This window comes from Neopsephotus bourkii, unplaced genomic scaffold, assembly GCF_033783945.1.
Source record: "Neopsephotus bourkii isolate Nb327-2 ecotype Australia unplaced genomic scaffold, CSIRO-AGI_Nbou_v1 NB_1250, whole genome shotgun sequence".
NCBI classification, from domain to species: domain Eukaryota; kingdom Metazoa; phylum Chordata; class Aves; order Psittaciformes; family Psittacidae; genus Neopsephotus; species Neopsephotus bourkii.
Genome location: NW_026901735.1, coordinates 4843701 through 4867606, shown reverse-complemented (window position 1 = coordinate 4867606; position 23906 = coordinate 4843701). Strand labels below are relative to the sequence as shown.

At 44.3% G+C, this 23906-nt stretch overlaps 2 protein-coding genes across 4 annotated transcripts; both read right to left on the bottom strand.

Annotated features, from left to right (window-relative positions):
- Window positions 1-823: 823 nt before the first annotated feature.
- INSL5 (insulin like 5) lies at window positions 824-2766 on the bottom strand. The gene is made up of 2 exons (XM_061364906.1): window positions 2408-2766; window positions 824-1115 (listed from the first exon to the last, which is right to left on the bottom strand). The coding sequence occupies exons 1-2, from the start codon at window positions 2709-2711 to the stop codon at window positions 874-876; spliced, it is 546 nt and encodes a 181-aa protein (XP_061220890.1). The 5' UTR covers window positions 2712-2766; the 3' UTR covers window positions 824-873.
- A 796-nt stretch (window positions 2767-3562) lies between these two features.
- DNAI4 (dynein axonemal intermediate chain 4) lies at window positions 3563-23884 on the bottom strand. 3 transcript variants are annotated; one of them, XM_061364882.1, is made up of 17 exons: window positions 23760-23884; window positions 23288-23426; window positions 22365-22528; window positions 19665-19774; window positions 19244-19400; window positions 17404-17543; window positions 15555-15728; window positions 14874-15074; window positions 13403-13638; window positions 11879-11965; window positions 10341-10492; window positions 9405-9562; window positions 9102-9223; window positions 8325-8423; window positions 7469-7695; window positions 6590-6744; window positions 3563-3661 (listed from the first exon to the last, which is right to left on the bottom strand). In XM_061364882.1, exons 1-16 carry the CDS (start codon window positions 23792-23794, stop codon window positions 6591-6593), a joined length of 2355 nt encoding a protein of 784 aa, XP_061220866.1. In that variant the 5' UTR covers window positions 23795-23884; the 3' UTR covers window positions 3563-3661; window position 6590. The 3 variants fall into 3 exon arrangements, with proteins under 3 accessions (XP_061220866.1, XP_061220867.1, XP_061220865.1); XM_061364883.1 differs by lacking the exon at window positions 3563-3661 and adding an exon at window positions 4567-4591; XM_061364881.1 differs by lacking the exon at window positions 3563-3661 and adding an exon at window positions 5261-5424.
- Window positions 23885-23906: the final 22 nt, after the last annotated feature.

The following is a 23906-nucleotide window of genomic DNA, read 5'->3' as shown; positions in this document are numbered from 1 at the left end:
TTGCACCCTGAGTACAGAAAAGGTGGCCAGGAGAAGGTATCTGGTTCTGCTTTGAGGAGACCAGCTCAGTTCCATTTGGTTTCAAATCAAGTGAAAAACATCAAATCATATCATGTTTCGAGTATATAGATCTAACATATCTGGGCCCTTCTGTTGAAGGTGCTTGAATCCAGCAAAGAAAAATTGAATTGAGGTTCTCAGCTGATAGATGCTTATAGCTAAGAGAGGAAGTACCTGTGAGCTCAGAAGTGTGTTGCCAGTCTCCCTGGGTGCAGATTAACTGTTCACTTGATAGGATCTTGTATAGTCATTACTGGAAGCAGCTGGAATAGGGAATAAATCCTGGCTGTTGCCTGCCCAGTTTGGGGCTGGTAATGGCTGATGGCAGCCCTTCCCTGCTGAAGTAGTGGGGTCTGGCTGCCTTGCTGCACTGTGTGGTACTCCACCAGAGCTGTCTGCATGGCCTTGGTTTGGTTCTGGTTCTGATAAAGGACTTGTTGCTACCCATATTTCACAGCTGAAACCTGCTGCTGGGCTTTCATAAGAGAATGAGCATATAATAAATTGCATGGCTTACTGGATTTTATGTGGAACTAGAACAGTAGTTAGATGGAAAGAGGTATTTGTACTGATGACTAGAAGTTTAATTCTAAACCACTGTGAGGACTTTGTGGCATCCAGGCATTCCAGCCTGAACTGTCCTTGCAGCATTTACTAGCTTGCACTACATTGAACATGCAGCCTTTACTCCCTAGTGTGCTTCAGATAATAAAGCTATGGTTCAAGAATACAACTGAAATAATAGTGTTTTATGTCATGATTATTTATTATGTGAAAGCCGTGACATCAAACCTCGTCAGCATCTGCTGTGTTTCAGCACAGGGTGCTGATATCCCTCTCACTGCAGCCGATGCTGCAGCAGGATGTGGTGAGCAGCTTAGCTACCTCACGCTTTTGCAGCATAAATGTTTTCCTGGAGTGCTGCAAGTCCTGCTCTGTCTCAGGCTTGACATTGTGGATTTCTTCGCTGTTGGTCTCCAGACTCTGGTCTGCGTACGTCGAGGGGTCAGCATAGCCATTGTTCTCTTGTGAGAGAGGCAGGGGATTTTCACTCTCTGGCACATAAAAATTAGAAGTCATGGAATCATGAGTAATTTCTAATAGTTATCTTTACTAGAAAGATGGACTAGCCTGTGGCCAGGGAGCTGAAGGTCTTGTCTATCCTCTGTTTCCAATGTGAACAACCAAGATGGACCAGATCACTGACTTTTTACCAGGGCAGTATTAAAATAGACATCTGAATACCCATTCTGTGATTAGCATGTTAAAAAAACAGTAATTCATGGATTTATATTAAAGAGTGTTCTTTGTAGGAGCAGTTGCCTTATCAGTCTCACACTGATATATTTGTTTGAAGGGTAAAACTATGATTTGATGTGTCAGTGGCACCTGACCAGCCTGTTAGCCTGGAGTTGTGAGTGGGTTTCCTGAAAAGCAGGTGTTAAGGCATCAAATACCCCACAATTCCAAAGTTCTGGATGTTCCCACTTAAGTTACACTTGCAATTTGGGTTCATTTTTAAATACCATGGTACAAGTGGGCACTGCCTTGTGGAATTTGTAAAGGTGTAGTAGTTCTCTGGTTTAGTTCAGCGGCAGGGGTTTCTTCTGTAACAGACTCGGGTAGGGTGTTGCACGTAGCATCACTTTTTATGTTTGTTTAAGGCTGCTGCTACCATATAATTTTCATAAAAGGCAGAAGTTACTGAATGGAAGGTGTAGAAAGCCTCAGCTTCTCTCATCTGCCTCATTTAGTTTCCTTTTTCTAGTTATTTTAACCTATTAGAGTTAGAAATTATTAGCAGTAATGGCCAAATTTTCTGACTCTGTCTAAAACTGTGCTAATAAATACAAATATATACACCACAACATGAAGGTACTTAAATTGCAGAGTATGTATTTAACATACTTTAATTATAATATTATTAGGTTGTAATATAGTTTCTAGTGGGGAAAGCAGAGTGTCCTACTGAAGACAATGGTAAAGAACTTGTATGGACTGTGCAAAGCTGTCCCTGACATTTAAAATGTCATGGCTATAGAGATTACTGGTGGCAGCCTTGGCCTTAACTCATGGTTTCTCAGGTTGATTTGGAAAGTCTCATTCTAAATGTGTTTTATTTAAGCTGTGCCAAGCAAGCTGCAAGGAAACAGTAAACTTGCTGTCTCCAGGCAGAGCCTGTGCTGTTGGCATCTGAGATGTGCCTGTTCAGGGGAGCAGCAAGAGTCAAGGGCACAGCTCTGCCCTTGGGCACTGTCTGCAGGTGACACAATTCTTCTGAATCCCCTTGGAGCTGGGCTCACCTTCCAGGGGGCAATAAGACTGTAATGTGTTAATGAGTACTTACCAAACAGGTACTGATAATCAGTCAAGTGCCTTTTCCACCGAGAGCCGCCACAGGTGAAGACTATGGCTCTGACAAAGTCTCTCCCACAGAGCCGCACGCTGTTCCCTTCACCTTTGCCTTCCTGTGCTGTGATCAAGAGTGCAAGTGAGACCAGTGCTAGCACTGTGCCCCTCATGCTGCAGACTTGGTGCTTGGAAGCTGGTGTTGGTGGGGCAGGAGGGATCTGCGAGGCCAAGGTGGGGAGTTCTGCTGCCACGCTCCCTTTATACCAAAGGCCCATCCGCTCCACTGAGTAACGGCTCATACTGAGGATGACTTAATGTTTGCTAAAAACAAGCTGATGGCTTGTTTCTTTCCAGTGATGTGATGGTTTATGTGTGTCAGGTATTAAAGTCTCCTTAAGGAGTTCCTTATGGAACTACTTTGCTATACGAACATATGTGGTATATATAACATGCTTCGAGGGTGCAGGCTCAGTTTGATACCATTGATGTGTATGTTCTGCAGAAGGGAGAGGGTGTTTGTTACATGGTTTGCAGATAATGAGTGTTATCCCCGTGTATTCCCCACACAGCAGGCAACCTCTTCCCAGTCATGCCTGTTACTACAGTTTGAGTGGCATCAGGTCTTTTTCTGTTGGTGATCACAAACTAAGAGGATTTAACTCTTGTGATGTCCACAGTTGTGTGCTTTTGCATTACCTCTGCCTCGTTCTTTGTCAGGCTGGTAACTGTGGATGCTTTGAAGTAACCTGTCAGTGCTGGGCAGTCACTCACAACAAAAATGGGGTACCAAGGGGGGCTCATGCAGGCACCGGAGCCTGCAGATGCCCTGCTCTGATTCCTGGTGTGCCAAGTGGTAAGATGTGATCCTGCAGCACATGGAGCTGGCTGTGAACTGGCTGTGACAAACTACAGAGTGATGGAGTTGGTTGTGAGTTTGCATCCATAGGTATTTGCCTGGAAGTAGCACCAGTGCAGCTGCAGGGCTCAAATGTCTCTGCAGGGAGGCCTGTGGATGTGGCCCACCTCCAAAAAGGGAAGGAAAAGAGGAGATGGCTCTAAACAGAGCAGGAACAGCTAGCTACACATCAGGGTCCTGGCTGTCTTTTTGGTGGTAGCTGAAAGACACAAGTGGGTTCACTGGCGCATGGTGGAGCACTGTTACTGTGCTCCAGGACCAGAGGTTAGTAGATTATGAGAGTGGTCCCTTCCTGGTGCTTTGGATGTCATTTGCTGTAGTTGCCATCAGCTTCTATAAAAACATATTGCAATAAAATGACTTAAGGAGGAAACTTGGCAATTACAATGTCAGAAATTCTGTGATAAGAACAAAATGCAGGAGGATCTTAGGAGATCTCAAGCACTTCCTAGCACCACAAGTGTTTTCCAGCACCATAATGTTCCAGATGATGAGTTTACACTGTGTACAGGGGGAATTACAATGTGTTACAGCCTTGACAGAAAGCTGGTTTTTTACCAGTAGCATCAGTAAGTAAACAGTTAGAACCACCAATGGAAAATATGTGGTGTATTTTGTTCAGATCTGTAATAACAATTAACACATGATTCACTTTAATGGGTGTCCTTCTTTGAAATGCACAAAGATTAATTTTATGTCCAGGGTGAGCTTGCACAGTCCTTGTAAAATGTGCAGAATGCAGAAGGAAGTAAACGTTAATGCCTTACAAATGGTCTTTAACTTCAGTGATGTGTTTAAATGTTGGATGTTTATTGTCAGGCTGATGAGAGGGTCTGGATGTTCTGTATCTATGAAGTACACTTCTCAAGATGTAATGCTTGAAGGAGCAGGCAGCTATGGCCCCCGTCAGCTGGTGGGCAGGGAGCTTTACAGCCAAGCTTTGTGTCACCCTGCTCCTGTGACAGAGATCCTTGGTCTTAGTGGCTCATCTGTAGACATGCTCTGTATTTTCTGTGGGCAGTCAGGCTCTGGAAGTCCTCTAAGACACCGTGGTCCAGCAGCCTGGACACATACGTCATATAAAGAGGTTTCTGAAAGTGTCAGTGTGGAACACAGTGAGTTTAAATGGCATTTTGATATTACCCTAATTCGTAAGAGGGTGAACAAGGTTGGTCCCAGCTCCCAGACCACCCAGTGCCTCTCAGAGCTCAGCTTCCATCTCAGTGGTGGTTTATGGGATGAAAAACAAGATGCTTATTCTGCCTGGAGATGAGAAAGCACCAGGGAGACCTTAGAGCAGCTCCAGTGCCTAAAGGGGCTGTAAGAAACCTGGAGAGGGGCTTTGGACAAGGGCATGTAGTGACCGGACAAGGGGAATGGCTTGAACCTGCCCGAGGGGAGACTGAGCTGAGCTCTTAGGCAGAAGCTCTTCCCTGTGAGGGTGCTGAGGCGCTGGCACAGGGTGCCCAGAGAAGCTGTGGCTGCTCCATCCCTGGCAGTGCTCAAGGCCAGGTTGGACACAGGGGCTTGGAGCAAGCTGCTCCAGTGGAAGGTGTCACTGCCCATGGCAGGGGTTGGAGCTGGATGAGCTTTAATTTCCCTTCCAGCACAAACCAGTCTGGGATTATCTGATTTCATGATTTCACGGGAATTCAATTCACTTAGTGTATGATCTCACAGGGCAGATGCAGGCTAGTCTGGTAGGGGTTTAGGCTGTGTTTTGGAGTGACCTATGCAGGAGGTGATTTTGGCTTTTTTGGTTTTTGAGTAACCCAAGGAGAAAACACCTTGGTGAAAAAAACGAAGGAGAAAATACCAAGGAGAAAAGGTCAGGGAGACCCTTCTGTTCCTCCTGTGTTATTAATACTGTCTAATGGAGGGGAGGGACTTCCAGGGGGAAATGTAGAGCATTTGAAGGCAGTTTCTAACCAATATGGTTTCATGGAGAAGTTTATTCTTTTTCAGTCATTAAAATGGTTTCTGTTAATATGTAATAGGTCTTTCTCACTCTCTACCAGCTGAGAAAGGGTATTGTTTAACTACTGTTAAACACCTACAGCAGGACCAATTATATCCTATAAGGTAAAGCCTTAAACCTGTAAAATAAGAGATAAAAAAAGAGCAATGTAAGACGTGCAGTGATTCACAATTCCTATTTACAAACTGAGAACAGAGCTGCTTGTGTGGCGAGCATCCAGCAAACAGGCTGAGGTAGTTTGTGTTGTGTCAGCTGATTCTTCTTTGGAACTATGCTAATACACTGCTTGCTTCTAACAATGCTCCTTGAAAACAGCACTTTTTGGCAGGCCTGCTTGGATTGTGTTTGTAGTGTCAGCAACAAACATATATCTTGTTTAGAAAGGAAATTAATTTTCAAGATGATACATGTAATGGTGTGAAGAGAGGCTGAGGGATGTGGGTTGTTTGGCCTGGACAAGAGAAGGGTCCATGGAGACCACAGGGCTGCTTCCAGTGCCTAAAGGGGCTACAAGAAAACTGGAGAAGGGCTTTGGACAAGGGCCGGTAGGGAAAGGACAAGGGGAAATGGCATTAACCTGCCAGAGGGGAGACTGAGATGACAATGGCCTCGCTTTTATTTTTTAAGGGAACTATCTTTTTGCTCTGTGTTTTACAGCACTTGGCAAATGAAGCTGGTAATTACCAGAATTTCTAAATGCAAATCTGACATTTATGAATTATTAATCTGTATTACCCTAAGAATGAAGCTTAGATGGATATCAGCATAGATGGATCAGAGGAGGCATCCGTCTGATGCTGGAGCACCCAGGGTGGCTTCTGGAAGAGAGGGCAATGCAGAACCAAAGGGCTGATGGGTTTGCTGCCACCACCAAAGTGAGACTGTCTTGGGGGTGGCCAGGAGAGCGCAGGTCCTGCATTGTCAGCAGGTACAGGCATTCTGCCAAGTACAGTCACCTGCAGACTGCATTTAGAGGAGCTCCACCTTCCTGCCCTTGACCCAGGTGTCCCTCCCAAATCCAGCTGTAGCCAACCTCTGGATTTGTGATCAAGTGAAACCTAAAGTTAAATGCTGACATCATTGTTCCTGAGGTTTCTAGTGGTATGGTATGCAGAAGAGCAGGAACCGTCTCAGGGTTTAATCTGCTCATGGGATTGTATCTGATTCCACCTGTTTCAATATTTATTAGCTAGTGTTTAGCAGAAACCTCCTTGCAGATGAATGACATGCTAGACAAGCACACAGGCCTCCACGAGCTATCCCCATTCCCATATAGATCATACCTTATTGTTGTTGAGAGCAGCCAAGGTTCTGCAGCAAAAACACACCAACTTCTCCTTGACTGTCTCCTACGAGAAGGCAGTCAGTGTTCTTAGCAAAGAGGACAGATGTGAATTTGGCTGTTGGGTTGGCAAAGCGAGACAGCACGGGCTCTAAGCTGTAGTGAAGGCCAGAATTAACAGGTCACATTGTGTTGACTGAGTCTGATAGGTGTTGCATGGTTTACTTTCTATGTTCTAGATGCACTCAAAAACTTAAGAAGTGAAGCAGTGTTTTGTTTAGGCCTCTACCAGAACAAAAATCCCATCTGCTATTAACTAAGATATCCTGGCTGCCTAAAATCTGTTCTATTGCCTGATATGAGCTGGGGGGGTGATACCTTTATTATACGGAGAATTTGTTTTCTGCTACCACCAGATCTGACAGGCCCCTTCTCCATGTGGACTTCATGTTGTGGTTAATACTGAATGGGACAGCCCAGCAGTGCAAGGCCACAGGTTAATTGAGGTGAGATGTGCACCTGCTTTACAGTAGAGGGGAAACGTGAGAGGTGCCTCAGCTTCTGACCATCCTGTCTTTATGAAAGATCAAAGTGTCTCAGTTCTTTTTACTTTTAACTGTGGCAGAAATCTATTATTTCTGCAGGAACAAAGCCCAGTTTGCCCTTTATCAGTTCCGTAAAGCATCCAGCTCCTTCTCCTGTATCACAGTTCTCTGGTAACTACCATGTGCTGTTACAAAATGAGTATTTTAAAATGCAATACTTTCAATAGCTGAGCAAGCAAATGCTCACTGATGAGTAACAACACTGATGAGGCAATAGTGTGCAGCCTTTGTGCCATTAAGTTTCAGAATCTTCTTTGAGAAAAGTGTTTACTTACATGCTGACCCTAAGATCCCAGATTTCTACTCTGCTTTCATTCACTGCTGCGAACATGAAGGCTGATTTTGAAGACCACATGATGTCATGAACAAAAGCACTAGCGGAACTGAAGGTTAAAACAGGTGTCTGTGAATCCCGGTGCCACAGAATAATGCTCCAGTCTGCAGAGCAGCTGAGGAACATGTCAGTGCTGAGAGGGTTCCAGGTGACTTTGTACACAGGACCCTTGGTGTTTGGGAAGAAACAAAGAACTTTGTGTTATTCTAGAGCTACAGCTTCCCAGGATGGTTCTTAATAGGGACCTTTCATGGATACTCTGGCTATCCTTTGACCCTAAGAGCAAAACCAGCATCATGTGTCACCCATTGGAAATTAGGATGGAGCTGATGTGATAAGGCAGGAGAGATCTTGGGAATAAAAATTGTTCAGCTGATTCTGCCCCTTCACCAGTTGTTAGACTGATGGTGAGAGGGCAGCTTCTTTGGATGAGGCAGGGACTTAACCGCAAAAGAGGTGCTGTTAATGTTCTGCCACCTTTTCCTCAGAAGTGAGACTATTTAACTGTGGTTTGCAGGCCAATCACATTACTGGTTGTTTTCTTAATATAAAGCCAGAACTAGAGCTTTAAACCAGTTTAAAATGCAAGTTTTAATAGCTTACTTAAAAATCCTAATAGAAAGTGATCTGATAAGACTCTGATGCTTTATGCTATGGAAATGTGCTCCTGATAGAAGTAGTTTAGGTTTCTTTTGTTGCAGATATTTTCTTTAGTAAAAATAAGCAAAGGAACTAATCCATTTGTGAACTTAAGTGAGCATTTTCTGTTGGCATTGCTTTTTCTACATATCACTCACCTTGTGGCCTCTGTATGTCTTTAGAAACTGCCCGTTGCTTGAACAGGAGCATTGGTAGATACAACCCTCTTCTGTTCCAGCCAGATAAAAGTTTGTATCCTGAAAGAAAGGTAGAAGTAGCCTAAATTGGATTAACCTGTTTCTCACTCATCTGAAAGTCTGTGAAAGGACTACATGGGTTTGGCAGAGACAAAACTGAGGAAGAAGGATGGAGCTGCCAGGCTGTTGTGCACTGAGTTGTTGAGGTGTATGTGCAGTAGATGCAGTGGTGCCAGAACGTGTGGGATTTGTGATGTGTGTTCTCTGTGCAGAACATACACTGTGAGTTCAGAATCCTGAAAATCTCAGACTTTATGCAGTCCACATGGGCAAACACATGAATTCCTCATGCACTCTGTGGACAATATTCAGCTGGCTAAAGAGGAGGAGCACAGCCATGTAGAGCCTGGGTGTGGGAGCTGCTGAACAGTCAAGTTCTCACTGATGTGACCAACACAGAGATCTGCCCTAGGATCTGGCCCAAGGTGAATGTGAGTAACATGGCTGAAATGATGTAGTTGTTCTCATACAGGGGTTATGTTTGGTTTAATATTTCATCCATTTTGGGTAAAACTGTTACTAGCTAATTAGCAATTTGTTTCAGAACTAAATACGCTTCAAGTACCAGTGCCAAGTCCCAGCCTAGTGCATATTAAAGTATTTCCAGCTGAGGATCTCGCCCTTCCTGTGTGGTTTTCCCAGATACTGCTTTAGCCAGGATGGACATTCTGAGCCTACCTTTGGGTGGAAGTCAAAGCACATCCCAGCTGCCTGTCGAGATATCAGTGCTTCACTTTTCTTCTCTTTTTTACCTGGTAATCTTTTCTTCTCACTTTCTTTTCGCTTTATTTTCATCAGATCTGTGCAAATAGCAAGAGTTTTTGTCAAACAAGAATGTGACAGTGCTATGAGTAACTCATGCTTCTTTGGAATTCTCTTAGATCCTTTGTGTATGATAACAGGTATAAATGTCACGTGAAATGAAATGGAGCAATTCAGGTGTTATCCCTCTGCAAGAACACTGCAGAGGATAGTGCTTACCAGTGCAGTCAAGTCTTTTCTGTATATACCACTCGGTTACTCGGCCATCTGCTGAGATACAGAACAGTCTCTCTCTTTTGCCACCTCCTACCTCACCTCTGTCTTGTTCCACCCACCTCAGTTGCCACACAGGACCTCTATGTCTGTTTGGGGATTCCCTGGGACAAAAGATGCATGTGATAAATCATAGATGAACAAAACCAAGAAATAATTAACCTTCCACTTTGTAGTGAACATTAAGTCTTATGACAAAGATATTTTTAGCCTTTCTTTAAAACAAAACAGAAGAAATCTGAACATTGGTTCTTTTCTTCAGGAAACTTTTTCTTTTGTCGTGCATGTTTGGTATTTAGGTTCAGGGCACTGTTATTGTACTGACACACCTTTCATTGACACCTGGATCATGAAATCAGCCTGTAAGGGACTTGTAGGAGAGTGCCCTTAAAGATACATGTCTCCCTAATTCCCGTCCTCTCTCATTTTCTTCTTAACTCCTGCTTATCCCTCCCCTGTTCAGATGTTCTTTCCTTGTTTGACAAGTGGAATCAGTAAGAAAACAACATCTGCAACTGGTTTCTCATAAGGGTTTATTATGTGGGGCAGGGTTGTCTTAGTAAGTACATGGAGTATGAAATGGTATGTGGTGGTGACTTGCAACATTTTTGTAGAGCATGGTGCTCATTTGTTTCACCTTTCCAACATGGGGAACTCGCTTTATATGCACAGTAACAGGCACAGAGAGTGTCATACCTCAGATAAGGGCCAGTGGTGTTAAAGTAATATAAGCATTTATCAGCCAGAATAAGAGTAGAGAATGATGGCAGTACAGAAGGAGAATGCTGGTGGCTGAGGATATTCCCTCAGCTCCTCAGTTGTGGCTATTCCTTTACTTTTTAAGAGGTGATGAAGGTGGGAGATGTGCAGTCATTGCCTTACCTGCTGTCCAAGAGCACAGTGTCATTACAGCTCTGTACATCATAGATTGTGACAGATCCATTGTACATTCCAACTGCCAAGAGATTTGGGCTTGCCATGGAAAAATCCAGAGCAGTAACACCATACTCACACTGGAAAATGCGCTCTGGCCACTGACGAGGAGAAAAACACAAGGATGTTTTAAATTAGTTTCTTAATTTACTTCTGTCTTCTCAACACTGGATACTGAATTGCCAGGCTCTGCTGGAGAATTCAAGTGCTGATGACCATAGTGACTACAGAAACACAGACAGAAATCAGGTACTGTATTCTAAAGGGTTCAGTATATTTGAGCCTAGAGAAGAGAGGCTCTGGGGAGACCTCATAGAAGTCTTCCAATACCTAAAGGGGCCACAAGAAGCCTAGAGAGAGGCTTTGGGCAAGAGCTTGTAGGGACAGGCCAAAGGGAATGGCTTTAAGCTGCCAGAGGGGAGACTGAGCTGAGCTCTTAGGCAGAAGCTCTTCCCTGTGAGGGTGCTGAGGCGCTGGCACAGGGTGCCCAGAGAAGCTGTGGCTGCCCCATCCCTGGCAGTGTTCAAGGCCAGGTTGGACACAGGGGCTTGGAGCAAGCTGCTCCAGTGGAAGGGGTCCCTGTCCATGGCAGGGGTTGGAGCTGGATGAGCTTTGAGGGCCCTTCCAACACAAACCAGGATGGGATTCTGTGATTTCTTGCTGCAGCTGATGTAATTAGGGGAAAATAAAGACTGTGCAAAATATTACACTGTAAAATAAGTTAGATGGGTCTACTTCAAACCAGCCACCTAAGAATCAAGTTCCCTAAGATTGAACTATGTGAGTACAGTGTGAAGTTCTTGTTGGTTTGATTTGGTTTCTTTTCTTGGATTGGAAAGGATAATCCTTGAATTTAAAATTCACTTTTTCTCTGTGATGAGAGTTTGGAATTACTGAACAAATGGCCTATACATTTTGAAAAAACAAAAGGTAAATGGATTTATTTTCACATTTGCTGTGCTCAGGACTTTTTCCCAGTCTAAATAATGATTTCTACATACCTGGGCCTACCCACAATAGTAAGAAAACAGGTTTACAGTCTTGGGTAGGTGGCTCTAGGGATTGGAAATGGGGCATGGAGACCTGCATGGCTATGTTGCCTGGCATAGACTGGTACTACCTGTGAGTAGTGACCATCTGCTAGTCACTTGGTGGCCTGTAATGAGTTTAGTTCCTGTGAACAGATGTCCATGTTACCAAACCACCAATACAGTCATCACCTCTTGCTGGAAGTGTCAGTTGAGAGGACACACAGGCATAGAACCGAACTGTTTCCTACAGATGCTTTCTTGGGGTCAAGATTTAAGCACATTGCTACGTACTGTTGTCAGTCAGTTTTCCAGAGATGTGTGGTTGTGATAGCAAATTCGCCCTCATTGCTAGGTCTTGCTTTTAGAAACAGTAAGAGGGAAATATATAAAGCAGAAATAGTATAGCAGGAAAATGCACTGAGGAAAAAGAAAGAAAGCAAAGTGGCTGCTCATTACCATAGGGTTCTTCAGTGACCAGCAGCAAGCCAAGCCTTTCTTCTGGCCTTTAAAATCAAATGCTCCATAACCCACAGCTAAAAGATCCTGAAAGCACAGATGAACATAAATAACCTCTATTTAACTGAAAGTTCAGTTGTGTATTCCTAAAAGGCAACGTTCTGTTAACAGTGCAAAGTCTGGAAAAATAAGGCTCATGTGCAAGTGGAATAACACACAAGAACAACAGAATTTCTAAAGTACTGGAAGCTGATTCAACTAGAAGTGCATTTATAGCCACTGTCAGTTGTGTTTGCAGTCCCCACTCCTGTGAGCATAAAAATATGTCCCTTTCCAGAGAAACTAACACTTTAAAAGGTATTTGTTTGCCCTCTAATTCTAAGTTTGAAGTCTATAAACGTGTCCAACTTAATCATATCTGGGCATCTGGTGTGCTAACAGTGTGAAATGGTCTTTATTTTCTTTCATTTTCCCTTGGGGCAATCTTCCTGGTTTTATGTTTCTCATCCTCACCTGCTTTTTACTTTCCTTCCATTCATTATTTTTGTTGTGGCCATAAGAGAGCTCTGTTGGAAAAACTGAGCCTTACGTTGCAGTGAAAGAGGAGATGACTGAGTCATTCTCACCTCCACTGAAACCAGACTGAATAAACTTGGGCCAGATGCTCAGAAACCTGTGCCTGTTGGGTTGCATTTTGTCCTTAAAGTTAGATGAATGCTGCTTTCCTGGGAGATTGTAGTTCAAAACAAAGATGGGGTATCCTGAGAAGGCTCAGGAGAGACCTTATAAAAGCTTTCCAATACCTGAAGGGGCTACAGGAAGCCTGGACAGGGGCTTTGCACAAGGGGCTGTAGGGACAGGACAAGGGAATGGCTTGAACCTGCCAGAGGAGAGACTGAGCTGAGCTCTTAGGCAGAAGCTCTTCCCTGTGAGGGTGCTGAGGCGCTGGCACAGGGTGCCCAGAGAAGCTGTGGCTGCCCCATCCCTGGCAGTGTTCAAGGCCAGGTTGGACACAGAGGCTTGGAGCAAGCTGCTCCAGTGGAAGGGGTCCCTGCCCGTGGCAGGGGTTGGAACTGGATGAGCTTTAAGGTCTCTTCCAACACAAACCAGGCTGGGATTCTATGATAAACTGTGATGAAAAAAGTTTAGCAGTAGGTTGTTAAACTCACTCTTCCAATTCTATAACAGACCAGGTCTATTATCTTAATGCTGTTGTTGTTCAGGTGACTGCCCCTGGTAAACAGGACCAATTAACTTCAATTCTGAACCAGTTAAAGCTGTTGTGACAGATTTTGTAGGAAAAGTGTATTGCAGTGGTCCAGCCTGTAGGATAATGTAGCAGTATTGTTATATGAAAGGACAAAATGCAGAGGGTGAGATGCAAAGACAGCCCACCTGACTGTAAAGATGAATCCGTCTCTCTGATATCCCCTCCCAACAAAGTACATCAAAATCAGGGCATTATTTTTATACCAACAATGGCTTAGGCCATTTTGAAACAGCTTAGAAGATTTGTGAACTCACAGGGTTTACTTTGCTCCAGGCCGTACTGCTCACACTGTGACCATTAGTTAAACCACATGCATAAGACCACAGCCATTCCAATGTGGGAATTGGTGTAGTTTCTTCTTTTAGAGCTGACAGAACTGATGGATCAGTGAATGCTGCCTCTTGCTCATCCTTTTGCCTGTCAACCTTTTCCTGTTTAGCTTCTTTTTTGTCTTCGTCTGTACCACTACTGTCTGATGTAACTCCAGGATCTATAACACACCAATATGGTAGAGTCTGGGTAGTAATGTTTCACTCATCCAACTCCAGGCATTCATATCAGAAGAGATATTTACCCTTTCAGCAAATATTTAGTAGCAAAGTACCCAAAATGAAGTAAAGATTTGAAGACTTAAGACATCCTAACTTACAAAACCATAACTAAAATGTTGATGGGGCTGGATTGGGCTGTGGTGTGCCAGATACTCCAGGGATTTGATGAGTGGGTTTAGCTACCAGCAACAAGTTAGGAATGTATGTTCACCCCCTGCCAGGAATATTTCTAATCTCTCATCTTTAAAAATGTGTCTAAACAGGGATTTTCTTCTAGAAGCCAAATTTTAGAGTGCCACACTTATACCTTGATGCTGCAACACCATAGCTAAGTTACGTGGTGCTGTGGTAAGTTGCTCATTACTTGGGAAAATCAAGTGTAGGCCATGTTTTTAGACTATGTTTGCCAAGTATTTTTGTTTAGTCACCCCCTTATATAATGTAGAAATCATAAATTGCTCTCAGATCACTGCTAACAGAGTAAGAACATGGTAAACTGCTATAGTCTTCCTCGCCTTTATTGTGCTCTCACTGTAGTTAGTTCCTGAAGAGCAACAGGATATAACACTTTCATTGCTTGAGAACCTGTAACTCTAGGACGTGGAGGTACCATACAATATTAGCAGTGTGGCTCTGCGTTTGATTTTTGTTTTAATCCCTCTGTTAACTTGGAATTCCTGTACAAGGTAAAATATTACTTAGAACATCGGCCCAGGGTATGCCTCTTACAGTCTGCAATGAATGTACGTTGTTAGGCACTGAGCATCCATCAGGCTAAAACTTCTGTTTACCGTCAGTGTCCTCATAAAATAAACCCCCCAAAATCCCCACCAAACAAACTGTAAAAGACATTCCAATGAAAACAGGTAGCTGGAGAAATAGCAGAATTAATCTGTATCTTAACTGTCAGGAAACTAGTTTGACTGATATTTTGAGTGTCAGTTTGTGGTGAAGAGGGAGGACTCGTGTTCAGTTTTTGTACCAATTATGGTAGGGATGTGTGTTAAAGTGAGTTTCAAACTACAAAGTACATATTGCCATCTCCTAAAGTCTCCTTTCCTTTGTCTACTTCTTAAATGACTTGTCTGTAAAGACACTGGATGAGGAACAGGACTTTGACTCAATAGCATGCAAAGCCTTGTGCTGAAAACAGGGTAGTCAATAAGAATCAAACCTATAAGGATGGGAAACTGCCGATAAGCTGCAAGTTTTGGTTGGAAAATATTCTCCATTACAATCCTCTCCATGAAAAATAAACACTTCTGAAGGTTCTCTGGTACTGGGAGAGCTTCTGACTGGTACTCCTCCTGCTTCTTCTCCTCCTCTTGGTTCTTGGCAACAGCAGCGCTTCCCGAAGCCACAGAAGTTGTGCTGCCTGACAACAGATAACACAGGAAAAGCCAGTTTGAACATGAAAATATTTAGCACATAAAAATCAAGGGGATAAGAAATATCATCTTCCTCCACCTGCAAAAAGCATAGAAGAATATGTCATCATCAAAAAATACTTCCACTATTAATTTTTTCTGGCTTTAATTTTGTTAAGTATTTTCATGCTCAAGTATCATGATGAGACACTAGTGGAGTTACTCACAATTGGTGTTTTGCTTCTACTGTCCTAAGTAAATACCAGCAAACTTTGTCACTGGCTATTTATCTGTTTTTAAGATAAATGGATTTAAGATACGATGGCAGTTCACAGACAGTCTCGGTGCAGACCTGTCCCAGACTCTTTGGCAAACTGTGTTCCAAGTGCCAGGCAAGCAGACCAAGCATTTTCTTCACACACTGTAGAGATGTGCATGGTTTAGAAGGATGAAAACATGGCAGGAATGTCAAACTGGAAGGATCTTACCTTTGGTAGAAGAGACAGGGGTAGTCTGATCCTGCTTTTTAGTGGTGTGAGGTTTGCTGCTTGTTTCAGTTGCCATCTCTGTTTTGTTGTCTGTGCTGCCTTCTGTTTTGAACATTGGTTCTATTTCCGGTGCATGAAATGTATCATAAAAGTCCCAGGAAGTGACCATCTCCCCTAGGAATGAATTACACTGTGTTACGCAAGCCTCTTGTTCCAGTATGTTACTATAAAGGTAGATTTAGATGAGATCTTAGGCAGAAGTTCTTCCCTGTGACGGTGGAACACTGGAATGGATTGAATGGGGAAGCTGTGGTGCCCCATCCCTGGCAGTGCTCAAGGCCAGGCTGGACACAGGGGCTTGGAGCAAGCTGCTCCAGTGGAAGGTGTCCCTGCCCGTGGCAGGGGTTGGAACTGAGTGAGCTTTAAGGTCTCTTCCAACCCAAACCATTCCATGATTCCCTATGGTAAAGACTATGTACAGCTGAGCAAAGATTTACTTCCCATACTATGCTCCCGACTGTTTGGCTGAGGAGATTTGAAACCAACTGTGGGTCAGACAAGGCTTGTAGCAGCAGCTGCTGTGTGACTGCAACAACTCCAGTGGGGTCTCCTGGGTATGTGGCTTCCCTTCAGCAGGGTCAAACAATGCTCGATAGCCTTCCCTTTGCGTGTTCAGCTTTTCAGGTGTGGGTTGGAATGAGCTCTGCTGATGCTCAAGGCACGCAGAAAGGGGGAAGATATGTTATTCAAATCAGATCAATATCTGTTCTACTTCTTCCCCCCCATTTTACATACATTTAATGAAAACAAAGGAAAAATGTTTGCAGTCACAATTCCCATGGTTTGCTTTGGCCTCCTACACCAAAAAACATGCCCTTAGTGAAGCAAAGCTCAGCACATGCATCTAAAACCTTGATATTCCCCTATAGCCTTTTTTTAGAGCATTGAGGCTGAGCACTGTGTAAAATTGCATCTCTCTTGTGAGACTGCCAAGATTTTCTGCTTTCCCCAAGACATTCAATCTCATACCAGAGGTTCTCTTTGCATTAGGACAAATAGAAATAGAAATCAGCATCACTGAGAATCAAAGGGGAAAAAAGGGAACTGTCCTTTCGTATTTCAGGAGCATAGTTGAGTATTAGGGGAAAGTTCTGCCTCCTGAGCAGCAAACTCTGCTTGCAGGGTGCTGAGGCAGGAAGGACACAGCAGCTCTCTGCTAATGTAGTGCCTGTTTTACTGCAACAGATACAGTGCACCAAAACCAGTGCTTGAGTTTTGGGCAAGACAGAAAAGGCCACCCCAAATCAAAGTGGCTCTTGAAGTTGAGGAGACATCTTCTGCTTAGAAGTGGAAGATGGAAAGAAAACCGTTCCCTCAGTATCTGAACTGTGCACAGAGAGTCTGCTGAGGTCCCCAGTACAGCTGTAATGGTGGAGTTTGCCCAGATAAATGTTTAGTAAGTAAACTGAATGCTGGAGGGGGATTCTCCATCAGGGACTGTAATGATAGGACAAGGGGTAATGGGTTAAAACTTAAGCAGGGGAAGTTCAGGTTAGATACAAGGAAGATCTTCCCTATGGGGGTGGTGAAGAGCAGGTTGCCCAAAGAAGTGGTAAATGTGCCATCCCTGGCAACGTTCAAGGCCAGGCTGGAAAGAGCCTTGAGTGACATAATCTAGTGTGAAGCATCCCTTCCTGTGGCAGGGGGTTGCAACTGGATGATCTTAAGGTCCTTTCCAACCCAAACCATTCTGTGATTGTATGATTCTAATAATAAACTGCCGAGGGTACAATCAGTGAGAGCCTGTTCTTATTAAATACCCTTTCTATATGGGCCTTGGGAACTTCACCTTTGTCTTCCATGATGATTCTGTCACACTGCACCTCCTTGTTCTTGGTGTATCCATTGAGGGTTTGCATTGTTTTTTCCACAAAGCGATCTTTGTCGGCCTTGCTCTTGCATCTGTCAGTGTAAACCTTGTTCCGCTCCCTCAGAAAGAAGGGAAAAAAGTGTACATTGACAGTCTGAAAACCATTTGCATTCAGCTTCTTGCTGTATTTAACTAAGGTTGGACAGGAGAGGATACTCCATGGCATAAATTTACTGCTTGGGTTTTTTTCTGATTGCTAGATTTTAGTTCACTCCATATATTGGCTTTCAGCAGCTATTTGTGATCTTGTGATGCTGTTCTAAACCAGAAATGGCCTGCAAAGGTAGACATCAGCTACTCCAGCTACTTTTGGTGGGTTTCGGAGGGGTTCAGAAGTGTGTAGCTCTCATCGCTTGAGGGTGAAGGGCAGTGCATCCAAGAAACAGAAATGAAACTAGAGTATTCCTGTTTCATCCAGCTCTCAGGTTCTTAGGAATGGTCAGTGCAGATTGTGAAGCTTTTTCTGCTGTTCTGGTTTAAATATTCTAACAGCCTATAGAGGTGATACCCCACCTTAGATTGCAAACAGGCTGCTGTGCTCAGGAGCAGTCCCTGCCTGTTCCTATACTTGGCGCTGTGTGCTGTGTACACTGGCTAAGTCTGATTCATAAGGTGCTCTTCCTCTTCCCTTTTCCCCAAAATCACACCAGTGTGATTCACAGGCAGCAGGGGTTGGAGTCCTACCATGAACATTGTGTGTGTGTGTGTGCGTATATGTGTGTGTGTATATATATATATATTAAGTATTTTAGGCAGGAGTTCTTCCCTGTGAGGGTGCTGAAGCGCTGGCACAGGGTGCCCAGAGAAGCTGTGGCTGCCCCATCCCTGGCAGTGCTCAAGGCCAGGTTGGACACAGGGGCTTGGAGCAAGCTGCTCCAGTGGAAGGGGTCCCTGCCTGTGACAGGGGATTGGAACTGGATAAGCTTTATGGTCCTTTCCAACACAAACCAGTCTGGGATTCTGTACTAGCAGAAAAACCTCCCTTAGGTCAGTTATTTGACTTGCCAGCTGCAGACCAGTGCATCCCAGGCTTTAGGGCTGCCAGTTACAAAAGCCATGTGACAAATCTAGCAGTCTGACATCCATCATGGAGAGAACTTTGCTGCACTCTGTCCCAGCCAGCTTCTGGGAGTAAGCCAAACCCCTGTGTTCTCTGTGTTAACTCCCTGTCAAAGGTCATGGCAGTCCAGGGAGGAGACTGGAGTAGAAATGCACCAGATGCAACTAAGGGGGGGACACAGTATTTTAACAGGCGAGGTCACTTGTGGTGAGGTGAGGTTTCTTCTAGGTAGGAGCACTGTGAAGAGCTTCAGAGGAATCCTGAAGAGTTTGTATTTTTGTTACTAATACATGAATGGCTGTAAAGCTACACACAAGAATCAGTGCAAATATTTACAATTTCATACTGTTTTCACCAAAATTAAATCCTGTAATTCCTGTATTCCACACTTCTCCATCTCCTCTTTCCCCTGTCACCTGTGTGTTCTCTGGTTACCATCCCCTGCCTTTGCTAATCTGCCTTCTTTTACCAGTGAAAGAGAGAACTAATTTACTCAACAAGATGGAGCTGTAAGAGTATTAAGCTGTTGTATCAAAAGAGAGACTCGAGCCCAATATGGCTTTAAACAAAAGTGGAATGACTGGTTTTGGTAGTCAGAGTACTGAATCTGTGTGTAAGCAGTCTGTCCAGGACTTTGCCACCAGCAGAAATTGAGTGTGCTGAGTATATATGTGTGTACGCAACTACAGAGATACATACAGAACTCTTTCAGCATCTTCTGACTCTGTGGACACCACAACAGCTGGCAGATCCAGTATCCAGATAGTTTCTGTCTCTGTGAGGTAAATATCCACTCTCCTATCTAAGTCTGCTTCTGTCAGTTCTTCTTTTATCTCCTCTTGTCTCACCTGCACATCTGAAAAATTAGATGAGATCCATAAGTGAGACCTTTTCTGCTCTAAATGTCAAAGAAGACAGATTAATTCTGATAGTATTGAATGATCAGTTGTGAGGCACTGAGTGAAGTGCCAGGCATCTCACACCCACAGACTGCAGTCTCACAAATCACAGTGCCCCAAAGAAAAATGAATTCTTTAATTATACAGCACATGTTCTTTACCAGGTAACTAGTGCTCCAAAGAAGAATTAAGCCTTTAATTATATAGCTTATGTTCTTTACCAGGGAAACTAACGGTTGTGTCCCCTTGAGAGCCAGGCTCTGACGTTTCATCCAGTATGGACTCAGCCGTTGAGGCGTTTGATGTAGAAGTGGTGCTGCTTCCATATGTCCTTCAGTAACAAAGAAATAAGCAGAAATAGTATGTGAGGGTCCAGATGTCAGTTAGCAAAATGCCACAAAAATAGCAGTGTTGTTACCAGGATGAACCACGAAGACTGTAAGCACATACGGTGATGGTTGTGTTGTGAAAGGAGTTGCAGAAGGCTTAGAAAAGAAAATAAATGGTTTGAAGAAGACTTAAAAAGGAAGAATTCCTCTGACAGCAAGTCCTGAGGAATTAAAGAGCTGCTGAAAAAGAAGCTACTGAGCTCTTGGATTCAGCCCTATCATATAGGAACATGAAGTGTTGGCTGCCCACTGTGTGATAAGGCTCACCCATAGACAGCGCCTGTCTCCACCAGGATTCACATCCTTTGGTACTTTGCATGCACTGAAAAGTCTTTGAAATGCACCAGAAACTATTTTGAAGGGATCAGCTTCTCAAAAACCATTGGTGATCACAGAAGGGATAGGTGTGAGAATGAGAGGTAAAACTCAAAACTTGGTACAGTTGGGAGGTTTGTCAGCAGGTTTTGTCTGCCTCAACAGCTGAGCATAAGCAGTTACACCAAAAGCAGTTGAAAAAGACAGTTTTTAAGGTTTGTATTTAAAACTAAAGTGAAATAGTTTCATTTTGCCTGTTAAATAAAGCCCTCTTGTCTCCAAAAACGATGTGTTTAGTTTTCAGGAGACACTTCTTATTCTTCGGTCGAATTTTTTGTGTCTGTTTGCTCCTGTTTAATATCCCCTCCTCTGGGATTATCCTTTCTAACAGCCAGCCTAGGAAACATGACAAGGAGAGAGTTCCCAAATTGCAATCCCTCCTTCTCAGACATCACCATGGCATTAACTTTGCCAAAGAAAACAGTAAATAAAGCTTTTCTTTGTGTTTTATCCCCAGTGCTGACTTCACCAGTCTTTTAGTCCCTTTGGACTAAATACATAACATCTTCTCTTGTGCAGTCTGAGCGAGCACACACCGTTTGATACACTGATGTGCTTCATTATGTTTCATTTGAAACACAAATAGTCCTTTACCTTCATTTGCATTACTTAATTGAATCTCTCACCCCAAGAGAAAATGGCTTAAGTCCATTGACTTTGTTTATTCCCTCTGTACTGAAGGTTTGTAAATAAAGCTCCTAAGTAGTGAAACATGTAATTCAGCAGCTCTAACTCAAATGTTTTTGTGTGAGTGCATCTTTTGAAATGGATGCACATAATCACAGAGTGTTAAATCGCTTAAATTGGTTTCAAATAGAGGATTCTTACTGTGTTAACAGTGTGTAGGTATTTGAACTGAGACGTTCAAGTTTGTAAAAAGGACTTTCTGTATTTAAGAAGTGTCATTAAAACAGACAAAATACAATAAATTTGCAGCTCTTCACTGAAACCAGGCATCATGTTTCCCATCCCACAGATGGGAGGGTGTTGGTATATTCCAGTTTTGAAAAAAAAAACCAACCCAAGATTATGAAAGGCAGAAAGGATCTGAAGTAGCTAAAGGAAGTGTATTAACAAGCTACAGGTGCCCCACCTCCACTGCACAGCCTTGTTTGGACAACCAGAACCCAACCAGACCATTGTCTCTTCAGTGTCTAAACAGTGTTTTATGGTGTGCCTGTGTAGGTTCTGTTGTAACTTCGTGTGCAGCCCTCACCCGTACAAAGCCTGCTGTTCTGGTAGCTGTTGTTTTGAACCATGAGGTGCTCATTGTGATCTCTAAAAGTGGTCCATTGTGGTATGTTACCTAAACATATGTGGTTTAGGAATCACAGAATCCCAGCCTGGTTTTGTGTTGGAAGGGACCTTAAAGCTCATCCAGTTCCAATCCCTGCCATGGGCAGGGACCCCTTCCACTAGAGCAGCTTGCTCCAAGCCCCTGTGTCCAACCTGGCCTTGAACACTGCCAGGGATGGGGCAGCCACAGCTTCTCTGGGCACCCTGTGCCAGCGCCTCAGCACCCTCACAGGGAAGAGCTTCTGCCTAAGAGCTCAGCTCAGTCTCCCCTCGGGCAGGTTCAAGCCATTCCCCTTGGCCTGTCCCTACAGGCCCTTGTCCCAAGCCCCTCTCCAGCTTTCCTGCAGCCCCTTTAGGCACTGGAGCTGCTCTCAGGTCTCCCCTTCAGGAGCCTTCTCTTCTCCAGGCTGCCCCAGCCCAGCTCTCTCAGCCTGGCTCCAGAGCAGAGCTGCTCCAGCCCTCGCAGCATCTCCATGGCCTCCTCTGCACTCACTCCAACAGCCCCATGTCCCTCTTGTGCTGTTGCCCCAGAGCTGGATCAGGGCTGCAGGCAGGGTCTCTGCAGTAGAGGAGGAGAATCAAAGGAGAATGTGAGTGAAATTAGAGATATCACAGGAGTGTGTGCCCCAGTCTGCTTCCACCTCTGAGCATTTCAGCAGGAGTTCCAACACAGTCATGAATACAGACAAATTCTGTTCATTGTACTTGTGCTAGTCCCCAGATTTTAAGGGAAGACTGACAAGCGTGTTTCTGTACTTGGACAGCCCTGCACAGTAACTCCAGCTCCAGAGCTCTCTGAAGAGCAGGAGTGTGGCTGCTTTAGGTTTGAAGTCAGATTTAAGAACCAGTGCATTGACTTACCATGAGAGGGAGGCTAAACTAGTCCTTGATAGCTGCTGCGTGGGAAAAAGAGCAAGCAAAATGGATCCTGTGGCTCCAGAGAGCTTTTCTTGCCTGAGTGCAGCAGTACTTGGGTCTGACTGGAAGAGTGGATGGGGTGTCACATCCTTTCCTTCATCAAAAACCTGGAGAAATACTTAAATAGTTACAATAGTTCCACTGTTTCCCCACAACAAGTGACAGTGATGACACTTGCAACATTTTATCTCATCTGGAACAGGAAGATGGCCTGGGTCCAGGCAGGAAGCTGGCAGAAAGGATGGGAGAGCCCTCTGGAACTCTCTCTATAGAAATGGCTGCAAATAGCTGGAAAAACTGTATCTGTCTGGATGTCAGACCCACTTCCTCTCCTTGGTCAGCACTAGTGTCTCTTTCAAATTATTATTATTATTATTATTTAAATGACTATTATTCTATAATCTCTATAGTATTAGTCTGTAATGACTACCAACTGGCTTGTGGACTGTGTGTCCTCAACAGTGCAGCAAAAGCAACAAAGGAACAATTGTGCATAATTTTTATTGTACTGCTCAGATTATTTTCTTGTAAGGAAGTATTCAGGAAGGTCTTTAAACAACAGATCACGGTTTTAGGTGAAGACAGAGAAGTGCTACAGGCAACGTCTCACATGGATTTGGAAGCCAGTAGTTGTCAGATTAGGATGAGGGCTGTTACTCTTAAATTTTTACTACTGGAGATTAGTTTTGGACACTCATAATTGCCATTTCAGAACAGATTAAGCTCTCTGATCATTTTCTTCCTCCACAGCTCACGTTCAGACAAACCTTTCCTTTCCTCTTCCCTCTTCCACTTCCTGACAGCTTTTAACACCCACCATAAATAAATATTCCTAACTGTTGGGAGTAGTGTAACTGTCTCCTCACCCGTATGATGTACTTGTCTGCAGTCCTCTCGGACGTGGTGGACTGGCTTCTGCAGCTCCCCGCTCTGTACCTGTAGATGCTGCTTGCGATGCTCCCCTGTCTGTAACTGTAAAAACTTGTTCTCGAAGGTTGCTTGAGCCTGGAATTGGCCACAGAAGTTTTGTTTCGATCAGTAAAACCTGAACAGGCAAACACAAGCACTGAGCTACTCATCTCTTAACTTTCAGGAATGGTTTAAGGGACGTGAATCTTCAAACTAGGCCAGGTTGGTCGGAGCTCGGAGAAAGCTGCTCTAGTGGAAGGTGTCCCTGCCCCTCGCAGGGGGCTGGAACTGGATGAGCTTATTGACGGGAACTGATGTGGCAATGAAGGGGCAAGGGGTGCAGCGAGTGGGGCTGCTGTGGCGGGGTGCCCAGGGCCCTCCTTCCCCCCCTCCTCCCGGCACGCCTGGAGCCGCTGGCCCCGTACTCACGTAGGACCCCGCCGGCCTCCGCCGGGGCCCTGCATGGCGACAACCAGGGCCGTGCCACCGCGTCGAGCGGTAACCACGGCAACGCGCCCCCAAGACGCGGCGCAGGGATTGGCTGCCAAGGACGGCGCCGCCGATAGGCCGTGCGGC

Excerpts from the sequence above, each read along its gene's own strand:
- INSL5 (XM_061364906.1), bottom strand. The coding sequence starts at position 2,711 with ATGAGCCGTTACTCAGTGGAGCGGATGGGCCTTTGGTATAAAGGGAGC. Across the intron at positions 1,116-2,407 it reads TGATTATCAGTACCTGTTTG|AGAGTGAAAATCCCCTGCCT; the intron begins GTAAGTACTCAT and ends TTTATGTGCCAG.
- DNAI4 (XM_061364882.1), bottom strand. The coding sequence starts at position 23,794 with ATGCAGGGCCCCGGCGGAGGCCGGCGGGGTCCTAC. Across the intron at positions 9,563-10,340 it reads ACTGTGCTCTTGGACAGCAG|GGAATCCCCAAACAGACATA; the intron begins GTAAGGCAATGA and ends CTTTTGTCCCAG. Across the intron at positions 6,745-7,468 it reads TGGGATCTTAGGGTCAGCAT|CTTAGAGCCCGTGCTGTCTC; the intron begins GTAAGTAAACAC and ends CCTTCACTACAG.